We start from the raw sequence: 18,617 nt of genomic DNA on the forward strand, positions 1-18,617 counted from the left end.
ATTATTGTATTTTTGGAGAATTAACTATCTAAGATATATATACAAGAACTATAACCATAAATGATTAGCTAAAATAAAATAAAATAAAATGAGAAGGCGTTTATTCGAACTAATACAGCCATAAAGTCACGATGTTATGCAAAGAAAAACAGGCAATAAGGATCACATAAGGCAGCTATCTGCAAGCCAGTGTAAGAGACATATCAATGTTAAAATGATGTATGTGCATGAAGTATAAACCAGAATGGGAATGTAACATTTTCACACACCCTAAATAAAAACGCATCTCAATGATAATTCATTCATGATGTTGCATTCTGAGAATGACAGCTAGGTTATTGTCTATTGTTCAATTTAATTCACTGTGATTTTGTAAACAAACTTCTACTTCATGATTTCATGCATTAAGATGACAATCTTTTCTAATATACGTTTTTGAAAATGGCTGCAAACATGAAGTTGATTATGGCTGATAAATTATAAATATAAGATTTTAAATTACCATAAAACAAATTACTGTGAAATGCATATAACTATCAGCATACTAAACCAGGCATGCAACACAGTAATATATACTGTAAGAGATATATTTGTACATCTATGTCATTTTTCTCAATACTACTAACAGAAGGCAGCTCAAGGATTCTATTAATCCTTCAAAATTTCTACTTAAATCTCACATTCAATATAACCATACCTTTCATCTCCATCTCAACCTGCTCATGCAACACTGATTCAGGAGCTAGAATGCAAAAACAAGAGATTTTCATGATTAATTCCATGTACTTTCTGCCTCAATTCATGATTCATACAATTACAATGTTCTCTTTACTATAATAGAAAACTACATCCCCCAAATGCACCCTCCAAAATCCATGCCAAACAAATCAATGAGCTGATAAAGTACATGACAATGATGAAAGATTTTAAAATATTTTTATTTTAGGTTCTCTATGAAATTTCCACTTTTAGTCCCACAATTCCCCATGCCTTTCACATGCACTGAGAAAAGCAATACACAAACAAAAGGAATATTTCTTTTTTAATGTCTTGTTGACTGAATACTTGCTAGGAGATGAAATCACATTTAGAAGGAACATGCATTTTCTAACTTGCCACTTTTAACTGAGGGCTATTCTCAGCTTTCCCTGCAGAATTAAGAGTTTTCTGCTAGTAAATACTCCTTTGATTTGAACCACCTTTAAAACTTCATGCAAAGTCCAATTATATGTTAAAGAACAGAACAAAGAGTCTTCAACTCAAAATTACTTTTATTACATAAGGAAAAGTCACAGCCTTTAGACACAATCGTTTCTGGGGTGGCTTCTGGGAAAGCAGGTGCTCAGGTAACACTCTCATTCTCCCGTCTGCATGACACAAGTCAGTGTGCTTGCCGCCCTGGCTTCTCAGTTCCCTGTGGTCTTTGGCATGAAGTTATTGACAAACTTGATGTTTTCTTTGACGATGTTCTCTTTACTTCATGGGTTGTTTTAATTTGGGACTCTTTGAGTGTTTTAATACTTTTAGTGTCTGAACCAAGGGTAATTTTGGTAAGTGCTCTGGTTTGCGATTCTTTTGCTAGGTAAGAATAAAGTTTGGAAAAGGAATAAATTAGTTGTGTTTGTAAGAGTAAAACACACGTGGAATTTAGAGAAGATGGAATGTCATTAGGATGAGAGGGAAAGCAGCACGTTAGTCCCCAAACTAGGATATATCTATGCTTACTATGCATATAAGAACTCTACTCAAACAGACTTACGGGGGTTCACATTCCTACCTGATTTTCATGGATAACTAGCCTATGTAAAATTATTAGGCCAAAATCAAAGAGGAACAGATAAAGACTGGCCTATATTAGATAATTAGATAACTGTGCCTGATCCTTCACTCTTCAAACGCTGAAAAGTGGCTTCTCTTTTAACTTTCTTAAGTCAGGCAGCCTGGACTTCCCAAGGGAAAAAAATATGCTCATGTGCCAAGAACATTTTAATAATATAATTGTTGGAACTGAGTGAACTGGAAATCTTGAGGCAAAAATGTCCAGCTCAAATCCACTCTGGGAACATGATGATGAAGCACTGCCCTAGGGCACTAGGTTCTTCAGGAAGCGAGTTGAAAGACCTACATTTCTCCCACCTCCACAACACACCAGCTCCCAGTGATCTTGCTGCGGAAATCATCACAGTTGTCACCTACGTGACTTGTAGACAACGTCTCCAGATAGATAGTTTCTTGTGTGATTACTGTGCTAGCCAGCAGCTATGGTGAAACTGAGGGTCAACTTTCTGGATGGTGGAATTTTCTACCTAATTTGCATAATTAGACCTCAGTTCTTGAGCTATTCCTTTCTTAGGCTCTGAAAATTAATCAGAAATAGCTATAGACCAAAATGTCAGATTAAGAAAAAAAATCCTCCTTTTGGTGAGTGAGGATTGCAGATCCATTAAGTGAATTAATGAATCTGTCTCAAAATTCAGTGCAGAGATGGCCGTGCACACAGCACTGTATTGCCCCCATTCATCTCTGACGCCTTAACAATAATGTGGCTGGATCAGGGAAGAGCTAGAGGCCACAGCTCTCTACAGACCCCTGGAGATGCCTAAACTTCTTCCACCAGCTTCCCTCCATGGGATTCAGTGAAGGTCCTTTGCTGCAGACACACAGCACAGGCTTCTAGTACCTGAAGAATACTTTTCTCATTTTATTAGCATCCAAGAAGAAAGTCCATGGAGGGAAGGAAGAAGTTATCCTTTGCCCAGACAAATATATTTGTGCCCCTTCTAGACACAGTGGTGAATCAACCACAATAACAACAAAAATAATGATCTTGCTGTGAGATAATTCTACAATTCTGGGAGGATCTGAGACTATAAAGCAGCAGCATTTATTGAGAAATATCTAAAGACTACTAATTTTGGTCCAGAAAGTGCCAGGCACAATAATAAATACTCAATAAACACTTGATGAACTCTAACATCTGAACCTTCTTTGGTACACTTCCTAGGTGGCACATTTGGTAAATATTAGAAAAAAGAGCACATACGAAACAAACCTTAACTTCCTGAACTCAGATTTGAAAGTTAAACTTCCTTGAATCTAGACTGGAAAGTTACATGTTCTTAAGTTTGGCCAATGACTTGGCTGACTTCCATAAGTCATTTATGAATAGAGTGCTAATTTAAGGGTATTCTATTTAATATATTCATTGATTCAATCTGCATGATGGAAAAGCTGCGTAAAGCAATGAGGATGAAATGAAGCAAGTCAGAGCTAAAAATCAAATAACCACCTTCTACTCTTAGTACTGCTGGTGTGGTCTTCTCTCCGTACTCATTGTGTACAACGCAGCTGTACAATCCTTGGTCTACCAGCTGAACATTACATATGGTAAGTAACTGAGTATTGCCATTTTGTGACTGCTTCACTCTCTTAGATTCCTCTGTCTTTATACCTTCATGAGTCCAGGTTATGTCAACGGAAGGTTCTTCTAAAACACAGAGGAATTGAGCCATGTCGCCGCACTTTACAGAGAGGTCCTGAAGATGCAGGAGAATCCTTGGTGCTTCATCCATTGGCTCTTCAGCACATTTCTCAGATAACTCAGTGCTTTCTGTAATTTGTGAAAGGGATGCAGTATGGTGCGACTCTACATCTCGAATGGATGCAGCTGTGTGGGTGGAACTTTGAGATACACCTTCAAAAACCTGAAATTCATATTCATATGATGATCCTTGAAATGACTTAATTTCGCTTTGGGATATTTTGCTCTCCTGCTTTGTGAAACAGGAATCTGCCACTGCCTGGGACTTGGTGGACTCTCTTACATTTTTCCCAGAGCTTTGCCTAGCTAGGGCTTGCACTGTATGATCAAGTGCCAAGAAAAAGAAAAGAATATTAAGATCTAAGCTTTGTCACCTGGCTAGGTTAGTAACATAAAATGGCATGGAAGATGAAGATGAAAGACGTCACTGTTACTTGGAAGCAGCATGCCAGATGCAGTGTGCTCCAGGATGTCAGGATCACACAAAAGAAAATTCATTCCCAGTGATCCAGTGATGGATGGATGATGAAGGCTCATGCGGATGCCATACAGTATCTGCTTCCTTCTTTTTGTTGTCATTGCAGCTATCCAGAATGACGCAGCCACTCCCTCTGTTTTTCTGACTCTATTTGGGATATCATTTGTCCTCCCTCCACCATATACTTTATCAAAAATATGTAGCAAATAAATCATTAATGATGCAATGATGAGATGTTGTTTAGAAAAGAAAAATGTCAAGCAAAGTTGATGCGTAACCAAATAATAACTAGTGTAATGCCCAGAACACATACTTCAGTGAGATTTAAAGTACACTGGTTAAACTATAATTGAGGACTTAGGGGCACCTGGGTGTTACTTTGTTAATAAATTATGGACCGACCACAATATGCACCAAGACACACAGCAGAGACTCTGATTAGTAACAGTGGGAGTAGGAGGGATGCAGCAGATCAAAGTCTTTGAAGCAAGCCAGGCTTTCTTTACCTTTTGGAGTCACTGTGAGTATAGCTGCGCAAATGGCTTCCCCAGCACTATTGGCTGCTTTGCAAGAATACTGCCCGGCATGCTCTGAGTAAGCATCAACTATAAGCATTAAAGCCATGCCTGTGGACTCCTCAAAATGGAAAACTACATCTTTTGTTGGTAGAATTGGTTGCTGGTTATGCAACCACTGGATTTCTGGCTTGGGAATGCCAGAAACCCTGGCATGGAATCTGACTGTCTCCCCGCTGTGCACCCTGAGGCTTGATAGAGGCTGGATGAAGATGGGCTTTTGGCCAAGGGGCTCCTTCTTAAATGAAACTGACGAACAGACATGCCATTGAGAGTCTGATGTAACTTCTTCAAGTTTGCTAAATCCTGAAAAGAAGCATGCCAACCTTTAATGTCTTACCCTGCACTGAAACCAGAACTTACTGGGAGTTGTCTACAGATCTGTTGTAAATTTCAATGGTGAACTAGAATCCAGACCAATCTTGATGCCTTGTCAATGTATGTCACTGCATACACACATTGATTCAAAGTCACACAAGTTCCCTTCCATTTTCCAGACAAACATGCTGAGATATAACTAGTCTAAGGAACTTCACTACGTTGTGCATGAAGGCAGTAGTGGAGTATGCAATTCAGTTTAGGTATTCTTGTTTTCTGTTGTTACTTTTTTCCCTCTGGTTGTCAAACCAGCTTTTCTTTTTTGTAAACCACACTACACTGATTATTAAGAAAACCTCTGGTTATTACAATAAGTGTTTAAAATCAAGGAAAAAGGCAGAAGTTGCCCTAACTCTTTATGTATTTGTATATGCTTAATATTACAGAGACTAATCTAGCTCAGAAAAAACAGCCTGATTATACAAAAATACTATCTCATTTTGAATCAAAGTGCCCCCCACCCCGATACTGAGGAAGTGTTTCTGATTGCAGCTGAAGAGCTCCAAGTAACAGAAATGTAAAACCATCTTACAGTGGAGCCCCTCAACCGTCAGGCATTCTCTGAATGACGGTAAACACATCCAGCTGGTGTACAGACCTGAAATCACCCACTGTAGCTTCTGTGAAATCAGAATTGTGTCAGTACAATGGTGGGATGGTAACACTCTTAGATTTAAAAACATTTTTTTTAGAATTTGCATCCTAGCCAGACGAGAAAACAAATCTATCTAATTCTTTAGCATATTTCTCCCCATTCTGATACATGCTGATCAGGAAGCATGAAAGCTGATGATGAGAGCAACACATTACAAAATTCTATGGAGACAAAGCAGGGCAAAATAAAAAATGATGGTTTGTGATTCATAATGAGAAGGGGTAACTGAAAAGCGAGAACATCGCATGTAACATGGAAACAATTAGTCACATTAAGAGAATGGTAGGACCAACGATGATTTACGTGAAATCCTTAGTGATTTGTTACTGACATTGTGAGATTAGATCTATATTTAAATGTGGTTCTTAAAGTTGTTTTACTGTACCTTCCAGTCTCAAAGTGGCTGTGCTTGATACTTGACCTACAGCATTACTAGCAACAAAAGTATAAATTCCTTCATCTTCTGGAAAAGCTTCAGCAATTTCCAGTTGGTAAGTGTCTTCAAATTGAGTCATTTTAAAGAACCGAGATGGCTTGATTTTCTTGTCTTTGCTGTACCAAGACACTTTTAGATCTGTAACGTGAAAGGAAAAGGATCTTTAAATCACTGGAACAAGTGGATATTTTTATTTACCTGCAAACACAATATTGACTATATTAGTGACTAATTTTATATTTATCTAAATAACATTATACATTTCTTTTGGGCATGCCACATCTGATCTTATATAATTTCTTTTCATTTTTAAGAAGGAAACATGATTCTAGAAAAATCCAGCTTATAGATGGGTTATAATGTTTGAAATTTTACAATTTTAGTTATATTCTTTTTAACCATTTGCATGTCATGCTATGGAAGCAAAGAGGAGGTTTTGACATATTCAGTCAAATGAGGAAAAGACTGTCCTGAGAAACAGTCATCATAAAGGGTTTGATCTGAGATTGTGGTTACCTACTGAGACAGAAAGTGAGGAAAATCTGCACTCTGGTTAGGCAGAAAGACCCATCAAAAACAGAGGTGAGAAGATGAACATTCCATAAAGTCTAAAAGAGACACCCATAAAGGATGAAGAAAAACATCTCTATTATTTTGTTACCAGTAGGCAAGCATTGGAAGGTCTCAGCACAACAGAAAATTTTTAAAATGGAAAGAGTCATGGAATTTGGGCATCCTAGATATATTTGGCTTTTTTCAAAGTAGGAGTAATAATAAATAATAATAAAACTAGCGAGTAGGAACCAAGATGGCAGAGTAGAAGGACGTGCTCTCACTCCCTCTTGTGAGAACACCAGAATCACAACTAGCTGCTGGACAATCATCGACAGGAAGACACTGGAACTCACCAAAAAAGATACCCCACATCCAAAGACAAAGGAGAAGCCACAATGAGATGGTAGGAGGGGCGCAATCACAGTAAAATCAAATCCTGTAACTGCTGGGTGGGTGACTCACAGACTGGAGAACACTTATATGACAGAAGTCCACCCACTGGAGTGAAGGTTCTGAGCCCCAGGTCAAGATTCCCAACCTAGGGGTCTGGCAATGGGAGGAGGAATTCCTAGAGAATCAGACTTTGAAGGCTAGTGGGATTTGATTGCAGGACTTCGAGAGGACTGGGGGAAACAGAGACTACACTCTTGGAGGCACACACAAAGTAGTGTGTGCATCGGGACCCAGGGGAAGGAGCAGTGACCCCAGGGGAGACTGAACCAGACCTACCTGCTAGTGTTGGAGGGTCTTCTGCAGAGGCGGGGGGTGGCTATGGGTCACTGTGGGGACAAGGACACTGGCAGCAGAAGTTCTGGGAAGTACTCCTTGGCGTGGGCCCTCCCAGGGTCTGTCATTAGCCCCACCAAAGAGCCCAGGTAGGCTCCAGTGTTGGGTTGCCTCAGGCCAAACAACCAACAGGGAGGGAACCCAGCCCCACCCATCAGCAGTCAAGCGGATTAAAGTTTTACTGAGCTCTGCCCACCAGAGCAACAGTCAGCTCTACCCAGCACCAGTCCCTCCCATAAGGAAACTTGCATAAGCCTCTTAGATAGCCTCATCCAGCAGAGGGCAGACAGCACAAGCAAGAAGAACTACAATCCTGCAGCCTGTGGAACAAAAACCACATTCACAGAAAGATAGACAAGATGAAAAGGCAGAGGGCTACGTACCAGATGAAGGAACAAGATAAAACCCCAGAAAAACAACTAAATGAAGTGGAGATAGGCAACCTTCCAGAAAAAGAATTCAGAATAATGATAGTGAAGATGATCCAGGACCTCGGAAAAAGAATGGAGGCAAAGATCGAGAAGATGCAAGAAATGTTTAACAAAGACATAGAAGAATTAAAGAACAAACAAACAGAGATGAACAATACAATAACTGAAATGAAAACTACACTAGAAGGAATCAATAGCAGAATAACTGAGGCAGAAGAATGGATAAGTGACCTGGAAGACAGAATGGTGGAATTCACTGCTGCGGAACAGACTAAAGAAAAAAGAATGAAAAGAAATGAAGACAGCCTAAGAGATCTCTGGGACAACATTAAATGCAACAACATTCGCATTATAGGGGTCCCAGAAGGAGAAGAGAGAGAGAAAGGACCAGAGAAGACATCTGAAGAGATTATAGTCGAAAACTTCCCTAACATGGGAAAGGAAAGAGCCACCCAAGTCCAGGAAGTGCAGAGAGTCCCATACAGGAAAAACCCAAGGAGAAACACGCTGAGACACATAGTAATCAAATTGGCAAAAATTAAAGACAAAGAAAAATTATTAAAAGCAGCAAGGGAAAAACAACAAATAACATACAGGGGAACTCCCATAAGGTTAACAGCTGATTTCTCAGCAGAAACTCTACAAGCCAGAAGGGAGTGGCATGATATACTTAAAGTGATGAAAGGGAAGAACCTACGACCAAGATTACTCTACCTGCCAAGGATCTCATTTAGATTTGATGGAGAAATCAAAAGCTTTACAGACAAGCAAAAGCTAAGAGAATTCAGCACCACCAAACCAGCTCTACAACAAATGCTAAAGGAACTTCTCTAAGTGGGAAACACAAGAGAAGAAAAGGACCTACAAAAACAAACCCAAAACAGTTAAGACAATGGTCATAGGAAAATACATATCGATAATTACCTTAAACGTGAATGGATTAAATGCTCCAACCAAAAGACACAGGTTTGCTGAATGGATACAAAAACAAGACCCATATATATGCTGTCTACAAGAGACCCACTTCAGACCTAAGGACACATACAGACTGAAAGTGAGGGGATGGAAAAAGATATTCCATGCAAATGGAAATCAAAAGAAAGCTGGAGTAGCAATGCTCATATTAGATAAAATAGACTTTAAAATAAAGAATGTCACAAGAGACAAGGAAGGACACTACATAATGATCAAGGGATCAATCAAAGAAGATATAACAATTATAAATATATATGCACCCAACATAGGAGCACCTCAATACATAAGGCAACTGCTAACAGCTATAAAAGAGGAAATTGACAGTAACAGAATAATAGTGGGGGACTTTAACACCTCACTTACACCAATGGACAGATCATCCAGACAGAAAATTAATAAGGAAACACAAGCTTTAAATGACACAATAGACCACATAGATCTAATTGATATTATAGGATATTCCACCCCAAAACAGCAGATTACACTTTCTTCTCAAGTGCACACAGAACATTCTTCAGGATAGATCACATCTTGGGTCACAAATCAAGACTCAGTAAATTTAAGAAAATTAAAATCATATCAAGCATCTTTTCTGACCACAACGCTATGAGATTAGAAATGAAATAGAGGGGAAAAAACGTAAAAAACACAAACACATGGAGATTAAACAATATGTTACTCAATAACCAAGAGATCACTGAAGAAATCAAAGAGGAAATCAAAAAATACCTAGAGACAAATGACAATGAAAACAAGACGATCAAAAACCTATGGGATGCAGCAAAAGCAGTTCTAAGAGGGAAGTTTATAGCTATACAAGCCTACCTCAAGAAACAAGAAAAATCTCAAATAAACAATCTAAACTTACATCTAAAGGAACTAGAGAAAGAAGAACAAACAAAACCCAAAGTTAGCAGAAGGAAAGAAATCATAGAGATCAGAGCACAAATAAATGAAATAGAAACAAAGAAAACAATAGCAAAGATCAATAAAACTAAAAGCTGGTTCTTTGAGAAGATAAACACAATTGATAAACCATTAGCCAGACTCATCAAGAAAAAGAGGGAGAGGACTCAAATCCATAAAATTAGAAATGAAAAAGGAGAAGTTACAACAGACACCACAGAAATACAAAGCATCCTAAGAGACTACTACAAGCAACTCTATGCCAATAAAATGGACAACCTGGAAGAAATGGACAAATTCTTAGAAAGGTATAACCTTCCAAGACTGAACCAGGTAAAATAGAAAATGTGAACAGACCAATCACAAGTAATGAAATTGAAACTGTGATTAAAAATTTTCCAACAAACAAAAGCCCAGGACCAGATGGCTTCACAGGCAAATTCTATCAAACATTTAGAGAAGAGCTAACACCTGTCTTTCTCAAACTCTTCCAAAATATTGCAGAGGGAGGAACACTCCCAAACTCATTCTACGAGGCCACCATCACCCTGATACCAAAACCAGACAAAGATATCACAAAGAAAGAAAACTACAGGCCAATATCACTGATGAACATAGATGCAAAAATCCTCACCAAAATACTAGCAAAAAGAATCCAACAGCACATTAAAAGGATCATACACCATGATGAAGTGAGGTTTATCCCAGGAATGCAAGGATTCTTCAATATACGTAAATCAATCAATGTGATACACCATATTAACAAACTGAAGGAGAAAAACAATATGATCATCTCAATAGATGCAGAGAAAGCTTTCAACAAAATTCAACACCCATTTATGATAAAAGCCCTGAAGAAAGTAGGCATAGAGAGAACTTTCCTCAACATAATAAAGGCTATATATGACATACCCACAGCCAACATCGTCCTCAATGGTGAAACACTGAAACCATTTCCACTAAGATCAGGAACAAGACAAGGTTGCCCACTCTCACCACTATTATTCAACATAGTTTTGGAAGTGTTAGCCACAGCAATCAGAGAAGAAAAAGAAATAAAAGGAATCCAAATCGGAAAAGAAGAAGTAAAGCTGTCACTGTTTGCAGATGACATGATACTATACATAGAGAATCCTAAAGATGCTACCAGAAAACTACTAGAGCTAACCAATGAATTTGGTAAAGTAGCAGGATACAAAATTAATGCACAGAAGTCTCTTGCATTCCTATACACTAATGATGAAAAATCTGAAAGTGAAATTAAGAAAACACTCCCATTTACCATTGCAACAAAAAGAATAAAATATCTAGGAATAAACCTACCTAAGGAGACAAAAGACCTGTATACAGAAAATTATAAGACACTGATGAAAGAAATTAAAGATGATACAAATAGATGGAGAGGTATACCATGTTCTTGGATTGGAAGAATCAGTATTGTGAAAATGACTCTACTACCCAAAGCAATCTACAGATTCAATGCAATCCCTATCAAATTACCAATAGTATTTTTTACAGAACTAGAACAAATCATCTTAAAATTTGTATGGAGACACAAAAGACCCCGAATAGCCAAAGCAGTCTTGAGGCAAAAAAACGGAGCTGGAGGAATCAGACTCCCTGACTTCAGACTATACTACAAAGCTACAGTAATCAAGACAATATGGTACTGGCACAAAAACAGAAACATAGATCAATGGAACAAGATAGAAAGCCCAGAGATAAACCCACGCACCTCTGGTCAACTAATCTATGACAAAGGAGGCAAAGATATACAGTGGAGAAAAGACAGTCTCTTCAATAAGTGGTGCTGGGAAAACTGGACAGCTACATGTAAAAGAATGAAATTAGAACACTCCCTTACACCATACACAAAAATAAACTCAAAATAGATTTGAGACCTAAATGTAAGACTGGACACTATAAGACTCTTAGAGGAAAACATAGGAAGAACACTCTTTGACATAAATCACAGCAAGGTCTTTTTTGACCCACCTCCTAGAGTAATGGGAATAAAAACAAAAATAAACACATGGGACCTAATGAAACTTAAAAGCTTTTGCACAGCAAAGGAAACCATAAACAAGACGAAAAGACAACCCTCAGAATGGGAGAAAATATTTGCACGTGAATCAACGGACAAAGGATTAAACTCCAAAATATATAAACAGCTCATTCAGCTCAATATTAAAGAAACAAATAACCCAATCCAAAAAGGGGCAGAAGACCTAAATAGACATTTCTCCAAAGAAGACATACAGATGGCCAAGAAGCACATGAAAAGCTGCTCAACATCACTAATTATTAGAGAAATGTAAATCAAAACTACAATGAGGTATCACCTCACACCAGTTAGAATGGGCATCCTCAGAAAATCTACAAACAACAAATGCTGGAGAGGGTGTGGAGAAAAGGGAACTCCTTGCACTGTTGGTGGGAATGTAAATTGATACAACCACTATGGAGAACAGTATGGAGGTTCCTTAAAAAACTAAAAATAGAATTACCATATGATCCAGCAATCCCACTACTGGGCATATACCCAAGAAAACCATAATTCAAAAAGACGCATGCACCCCAATGTTCATTGCAGCACTATTTACAATAGCCAGGTCATGGAAGCAACCTAAATGCCCATCGACAGACGAATGGATAAAGAAGATGTGGTACATACATACAATGGAATATTACTCAGCCATAAAAAGGAACGAAATTGAGTCATTTGTTGAGACGTGGATGGATCTAGAGACTGTCATACAGAGTGAAGTAAGTCAGAAAGAGAAAAACAAATATCGTATATTAACACATGTATGTGGAACCTAGAAAAATGGTACAGATGAACCGGTTTGCAGGGCAGAAGTTGAGACACAGATGTAGAGAACAAACGTATGGACACCAAGGGGGGAAAGCTGCAGTGGGGTGGGGATGGTGGTGTGATGAATTGGGCGATTGGGATTGACATGTATACACTGATGTGCATAAAATTGATGACTAATAAGAACCTGCTGTATAAAAAAATAAATAAAATAAAGTTTAAAAAAAAAAACTAGCTATTTCCACACAAGGATTTGAACCATCTTAAAATGATAGAAAATAAAAACCCCAAATCAAGGATAAATATTACTATGTTGTTACAGTTTAAGATGATGTGCACTTTAAAAAATATTATACTTCCACTAAAGCAATAGCCCTGTAAGTCAAGCGTGGATTCAAATTTAGTTACTTGTTTTAAAAGCCAAAAATCAGAAGCCATCTTGTTTTTGGAATGTGGTCACTATATTACTTCCTTATCTCAATACCACCCATGGGGATCTTCTAATAGTCCAATCCTCTAGTATTTGTTTGCACTGTTGCATAAATATTGGTTTATGAATATTCCCCTGCTTCCCACTAGGATAGTTGTTATAAACTACAAGTTCCCCTTTTAAAGAAACAAATCTTTTTACTTCCTTAGGTAGCAAGGTAAGGTAGGAAATGGAATCCTGACACTACAATTTACCAGCTGTGTGACCTTAGACATGTCAGTTAATCTCTCTGGACCAGTCTTCTCATTTGTAAAATAAGATGCATAATAATTCATGGGCTATTCATGGGTTATAAAATTGCTGTGTGAATTCAATGACATACACAGAGGAAAGGGCTTTATAAACCACAGGCACAAGTCAGTCATTAAAGCGAGAATGCCTAACATCACAAGGGATCAGCAATAACTTACCTAATAAACAGGACCATAGGATATACAAGTAATACCATCATCACATGGGATGTAAAAGTCATCCTACAAATACTTGGTTTGTGTGTTTAATCATCAATGGAAAGAGAAGGATGGAGAGTTTGGTAATCTCTCTCCCTCACAAGGTTCCCTGCTTATTCTTCCTGACAACTTCTTCCTTTGGTGAACTCAGTGAAGCAGGAGGACAGGCATGAATTGCCAATAATAAATGAGCTAAAGGGCAAGACCTGTCTTGGTAATGGACTTGGTACTTCTGACTGGGCTGCCACTATCTGTGTCAGTCACTGGCCTCTCATGGCTTCTGTGAGGCCACTCCACTGCCCCAGCTCCTCACCCCCACCACTCCATTGTATTTGGTCCCTGAGTCTCGTTCATTCTACCTCCTGGACTCTTGCACAATCTACCCCCATCTTTCTCCTGACTCTCTCAGTTGTCAACACCTTCCAAGCCTATCATAGTATGATAGCCTCTCTGCTGGTCCCTTACCTTCATTCTCACCTCCCACATCTGTCCATATCAGAGTGTTGTTTCTAAAAAGAAAACCTGATCATGTTACCCAGGGGTTTCAAAATCTCTCAGTGGCTCCTCAAAGTAAACAAGATAAAATCTAAAGTCCTAAGCACAGAATACCAACACTTAAGGATCTGGCCCTTGCCTTCTTTTCTAGCTTCTCGCCCACTCATTACATCACTTTCTAACCATACTTAAACCACTTGTTGCCAGCACACGGAATGTTCTGGCAAGCTTTTATGACTTCATAAATGTTGTTCTCTGCCTGGAGCACCAGCGTGCTCATGAGCCTATTAATTCTTCAATGTGCAGTCCATGCATCTTTCTCCCGCTCTCTCCCAGACAGAGAGCACTGAGTAGGTGGGCTGTTACAGCACTTACAACCTTGGGATCTAGCTGTGCACGTGCGTCTCCTCACCTACACACTGAGCTCCAGGAAGGCAAGAGACAGGTCCTGGCATCCCTAGAACCTAGTGTAATGTCTCAATAGCAGGAACACAAATGTTGGTCGAATAAAACAAAAAAAAAGCTTAAATGAACAGTGGCCATTCCTCATTGCTAAACTAATTATTTATCATCTCACTTAGCTAGCTGCCACTCTGTAAGCCACCAAATGATACTGACCATTATCTGTAGAATGAGCACTAGCAAAAAGCTAGCTTTTACTACAAGTTTTAAAATTCTACTTTTCCAAACTTCTCTTCCACCAGTAGGTGGCACCAGAGACCTTCAATAGATAACATTTCCACTTACAAAAGCACCACCAGATTGCTCAGGACCATGCTCCATGCTTCAGCAAGTACTGAGTTCCCAAAAACATGAGACTGGGGCCTCTGCAGACTCATATTTTTTCCCAATTTGTAGAAAGCAGAGCTGCACTTACTTTCTTAAGGGAAGTTGTGTGAAAATTTTCAGTCTGAGGGGCATGAAACGTGATATGGTGAGCTTTTATTTTAAAAAGGCATTTATTCAGTGAATTTAATTTTTGTCATATAGAAAATACATTTATGAAAGGGTTCTAAAAACTCTATATGTGTATTAATATTACCACACATAGAGAGTTAATGATCACATGAATTTATAAAGTCCATTCAAATATTTAAGGACATCAGTCACATTGAAAAGATATTTTTCTTTTTCTACCCCAATTGGAGACTCATAGAGAGCTTCAAATGTATTTTTGCAATGCCTTAAAGGAAAACTATAAAATGACTTATAAACTAAAGAGCACTATGCAAATATAGTTAAGACTACTACTTTAGATAATCCATATACATATATTTATTTGAAAAATTTCCTCTAAAAATTCAATGAATGGATAAATTCTTTAGTATGGCTTTAGTGAATATGATATTAAAATGCATTTTTCTTTTTAGTAGGATATTACCGAATCAGTCCTCATTTCTTAATATTTGGCATTTTTCAAATACCATGCTCTGAAGTCACAAAGTCTATAGTATTTATCTATGTTGGTCACCCAATACCAGACTTTTATGTTTCTATAATTCCTCTCCATGGTTGTAATAAAATTAATGTATTGAGCACCAGTCACTTGCTAGCCATGCCTGTAAGTGCTTTATATACCTCATATCCTTTAATTATGCTCATAAAGTCAAACAGGTCTATTTGGTTTCTAGATCAGCATCTCCATCCCAGAGGAGGAAATCATTAGGTGATAGAAGCCCAATTGAAATACTAACTTGCTAAAGAAAACAGTTCATGGCAAGGTAGAGACTGGGTCATAACCTAACGGGAGAAGCACAATAAGCAAAACAAATGTTTATTAGGAGTGCTGTGAGATGCCCGAGCTTGGAGAATTTCCCTTTGTGGTGGTATACAAAAGTCAAGCAAGTGAGGGAGTGATTTTCATTCAGGATAAGGTTGATTTACCCTGTCCCTATGTGAGGTAGATCTACAATCATCATTGGCTAGAAATGACTCTAAACATTTTGTCTCATTCTACTAAGGTCAGACTCCTGGGGTGAGGGGAGGGGCTGATGGTTCTGGGAAACAGGCACCAATTAAAAATCACAACAGCTAACAGATGGAGGGATTCCTGTATGAGGGGCGCTGCGATACGTGCTGATGTGGGTTATCTGACATGATCATGACAATGATCTGAAGCGATTGATATCAGCCATTTAACAATCATTCTTTTGTCCGATCAACAATTACTTACTGAGTACCTACTATGTATGGAGCTATTCTAGGACAAGGATCCACCCTTGCTTTCACAGAGCTTTCCTTCTAGTAGCTACTGCTTTTCAGGCACCATGTTCTCGGTACTAAGACAGAATCCCTGCCCTCATGAAATGTACATTCTAAGACTGAATGCAATATTATCCTCACTTTATTCATGAGGGAAAGAGAACCAGAGAAATCACGTATTTGCCGAAGGTCACAGAGTGGAGCCAAGACTCAAATCCAACCTCTGTGATCATAATGCCCCCACTTTTGTCCACTACAGGATACCACCTTCCAAAGGGATACAGCTTTTCACACAAGCACTGTCCATAGACTGGACAACATCTTACATATAAATGGACTCTTAAAACATATGTAGATGCCATCATAATTAATCTAATAATAATTGTAGGTTTTGTCGTATTTTTTCAAGAGATAACAAAAGTGTAACTACAATCATAAAGAAAACATGACATTTTTCAAGTTTAAAACATTGAAAAACACTGAACTAATTCCTTTTGTTTAAATTGTCGTTTAAAAAAACACATAACATAAAATTTATCACCTTAACCATTTTTAGGTGTACAGTCCAGTAGCGGAAAACACTGATCTAATTCTCAATTCAATAATCCGAGTAAGTCTTCTGCAAGATGCCCATGAAACTTCAAATTATGCATGAGAGGTAAGAAAACCTTTTCCTCACATCATTCTTTTTAAGTATTAGCAACTCTACCTTTGCTTGTAAACCTACCTGTTCCAGAAACTCTGCATTGAAAGTGGGCTGGCCGTCCCTCAGAAGTGACAGTGTCCTGAAGTGGGGTGACGATGGCAGGAGGATAAACTGGCATTTCCTGATCAGGAGACACAACTTCTGGAACTAAAGGAAGGGACCACAAGACTTGTCAGGAGTAAGTCAGCCTACAGACCTCACAGAATGAAGCATGCCGATTTCTCTTAATTTATCTGGCAGTGGAGACCTTTCAAAGTTTCCAAGTTAGGTAGCAATCTACTTTTAGGAGCACCAAGTTGTATTTTTAAATGCCCTGGGAGGATGCAAAAGCGTGTTTCTTAGGTTTTACTTTAAGCTGAGAAGTAGCAAGGCATTTCTACCTTCCACAGAGAGTGATGCTGAGGTAGTGACAATTCCATAGTCATTCTTGGCTTCACAGGTATAGACGGCCGCGTCCTCTGGGAAGGCTTCGATGAGCAGAAGTGTGTACTCTTGCCCATCGTGAAGGAATTTGCACTTGAAACCAGTGGAAAGCAGCTGCTCTTCCTTGTACCAGGAAATTTTCGGCTGTGGTCTGCCGGATATCACAGCACAGAAGCGGGCAGGCTTGCCAGATTGCACGGTAACAGGCTGGAGCTCCTGCAGAATTTGGGGCGGTTCTGGGGCTGGGAAGAAAAGAAAACAAATAGCCCATGAAAACACAGGAAAGCACGGGAAAATCTACGTTAATTTGTTGCCAGGTGGTTATGTACCCCGAAACTAAACTTCGGAATGGTGATATCTTTACTTGCTTCAGAATATTAGAACATTTTTTTGCGCTAAGAAGGAAAAAAAAAATTGGAATTTTGTCCCTAAGTAGAGGGAGATACTTTTGATATTTGGTGGGGGGGGGGGGCGTGATACTGGGAGTGCTGAGTTTTTCAGCATAACACGGTCACCCCTTTCCTGGCTGGGATCTGGATCGGGTGACAATGGACAGTCCTCTAAAGAATGCTAGAACACTTCCACATGCTACCTATTTTTAACAGTCATTTGGGCAAATTGTGTGGTGAGGTGGCTCATCCCATTCAGGTTTGTTTTGCAAGTATTTGTGTATATGTGATAGTCATTTTTTAATATACAGGTGCCAGTGAAGTGCAATCAGTATGTATGAATGAATGAATGTCATTTTAGATCTAAAGGCAATTAGGTAATTTTTTTTAAAATGCAGCTTTCCTGTTATGCTAATTAAAACATATTCTTGGTGTTGTGATGAGTGAGGGAAACTGGGTCGTTCATGGAACCAAGAAATGGGGAGAAATGACTTCTGTGAGGCTGATTTCTGACACAGTCATATGGGTAGACCTTTACTTCTCTGTGCCTCAGTTTCTCTACCACTAATATAGAAATAATAATAACTGGATACCATGACCATTTGGTCTTCTAGGGACCAAGGGAATGTTGGCAATATGGTTCATTTTTATGAAACTTGAGATTACTCTTAGTGTTCCTTCATCTGTCTCAGGGGTATTTGTTCAGACAGGTAGGACCCAAGGTCAGGACAGGGATGGATCTAGACCAGCCTCAGATACAGCTCTAAGGTTTCTAATGAGGAAAGTGGATGGTTTAATGGTGTTCCTCTGAGGACTTGGTAGCATATGGAATCCCCCACTAAAGTCAGACCCTGGTCCTAGGGCATGGAGCTCGCCTGTGGCTTTCTAGGTTCTCCCAGGCATGCCCTAACAGAGGCTGGAAATGCCCCACC

The 18,617-nt window shown here is 38.8% G+C and overlaps 1 protein-coding gene across 3 annotated transcripts in view; it reads right to left on the reverse strand.

Annotated features, from left to right (window-relative positions):
- TTN (titin) overlaps nucleotides 1-18,617 on the reverse strand; it is a 287,640-nt gene that overhangs the window by 226,540 nt on the left and 42,483 nt on the right. For all 3 annotated transcript variants that reach the window (XM_057551572.1, XM_057551571.1, XM_028168572.2), the window contains exons 41-44: nucleotides 17,254-17,538; nucleotides 16,895-17,020; nucleotides 6,013-6,201; nucleotides 698-742 (exon numbers count right to left, since the gene is read on the reverse strand). In XM_057551572.1, the coding sequence (XP_057407555.1) occupies nucleotides 698-742; nucleotides 6,013-6,201; nucleotides 16,895-17,020; nucleotides 17,254-17,538 (645 nt within the window). The remainder of the gene's footprint in view (nucleotides 1-697; nucleotides 743-6,012; nucleotides 6,202-16,894; nucleotides 17,021-17,253; nucleotides 17,539-18,617) is intronic.

The sequence above is a fragment of the Balaenoptera acutorostrata genome, chromosome 8, assembly GCF_949987535.1.
Source record: "Balaenoptera acutorostrata chromosome 8, mBalAcu1.1, whole genome shotgun sequence".
Taxonomy (NCBI): Eukaryota; Metazoa; Chordata; class Mammalia; order Artiodactyla; family Balaenopteridae; genus Balaenoptera; species Balaenoptera acutorostrata.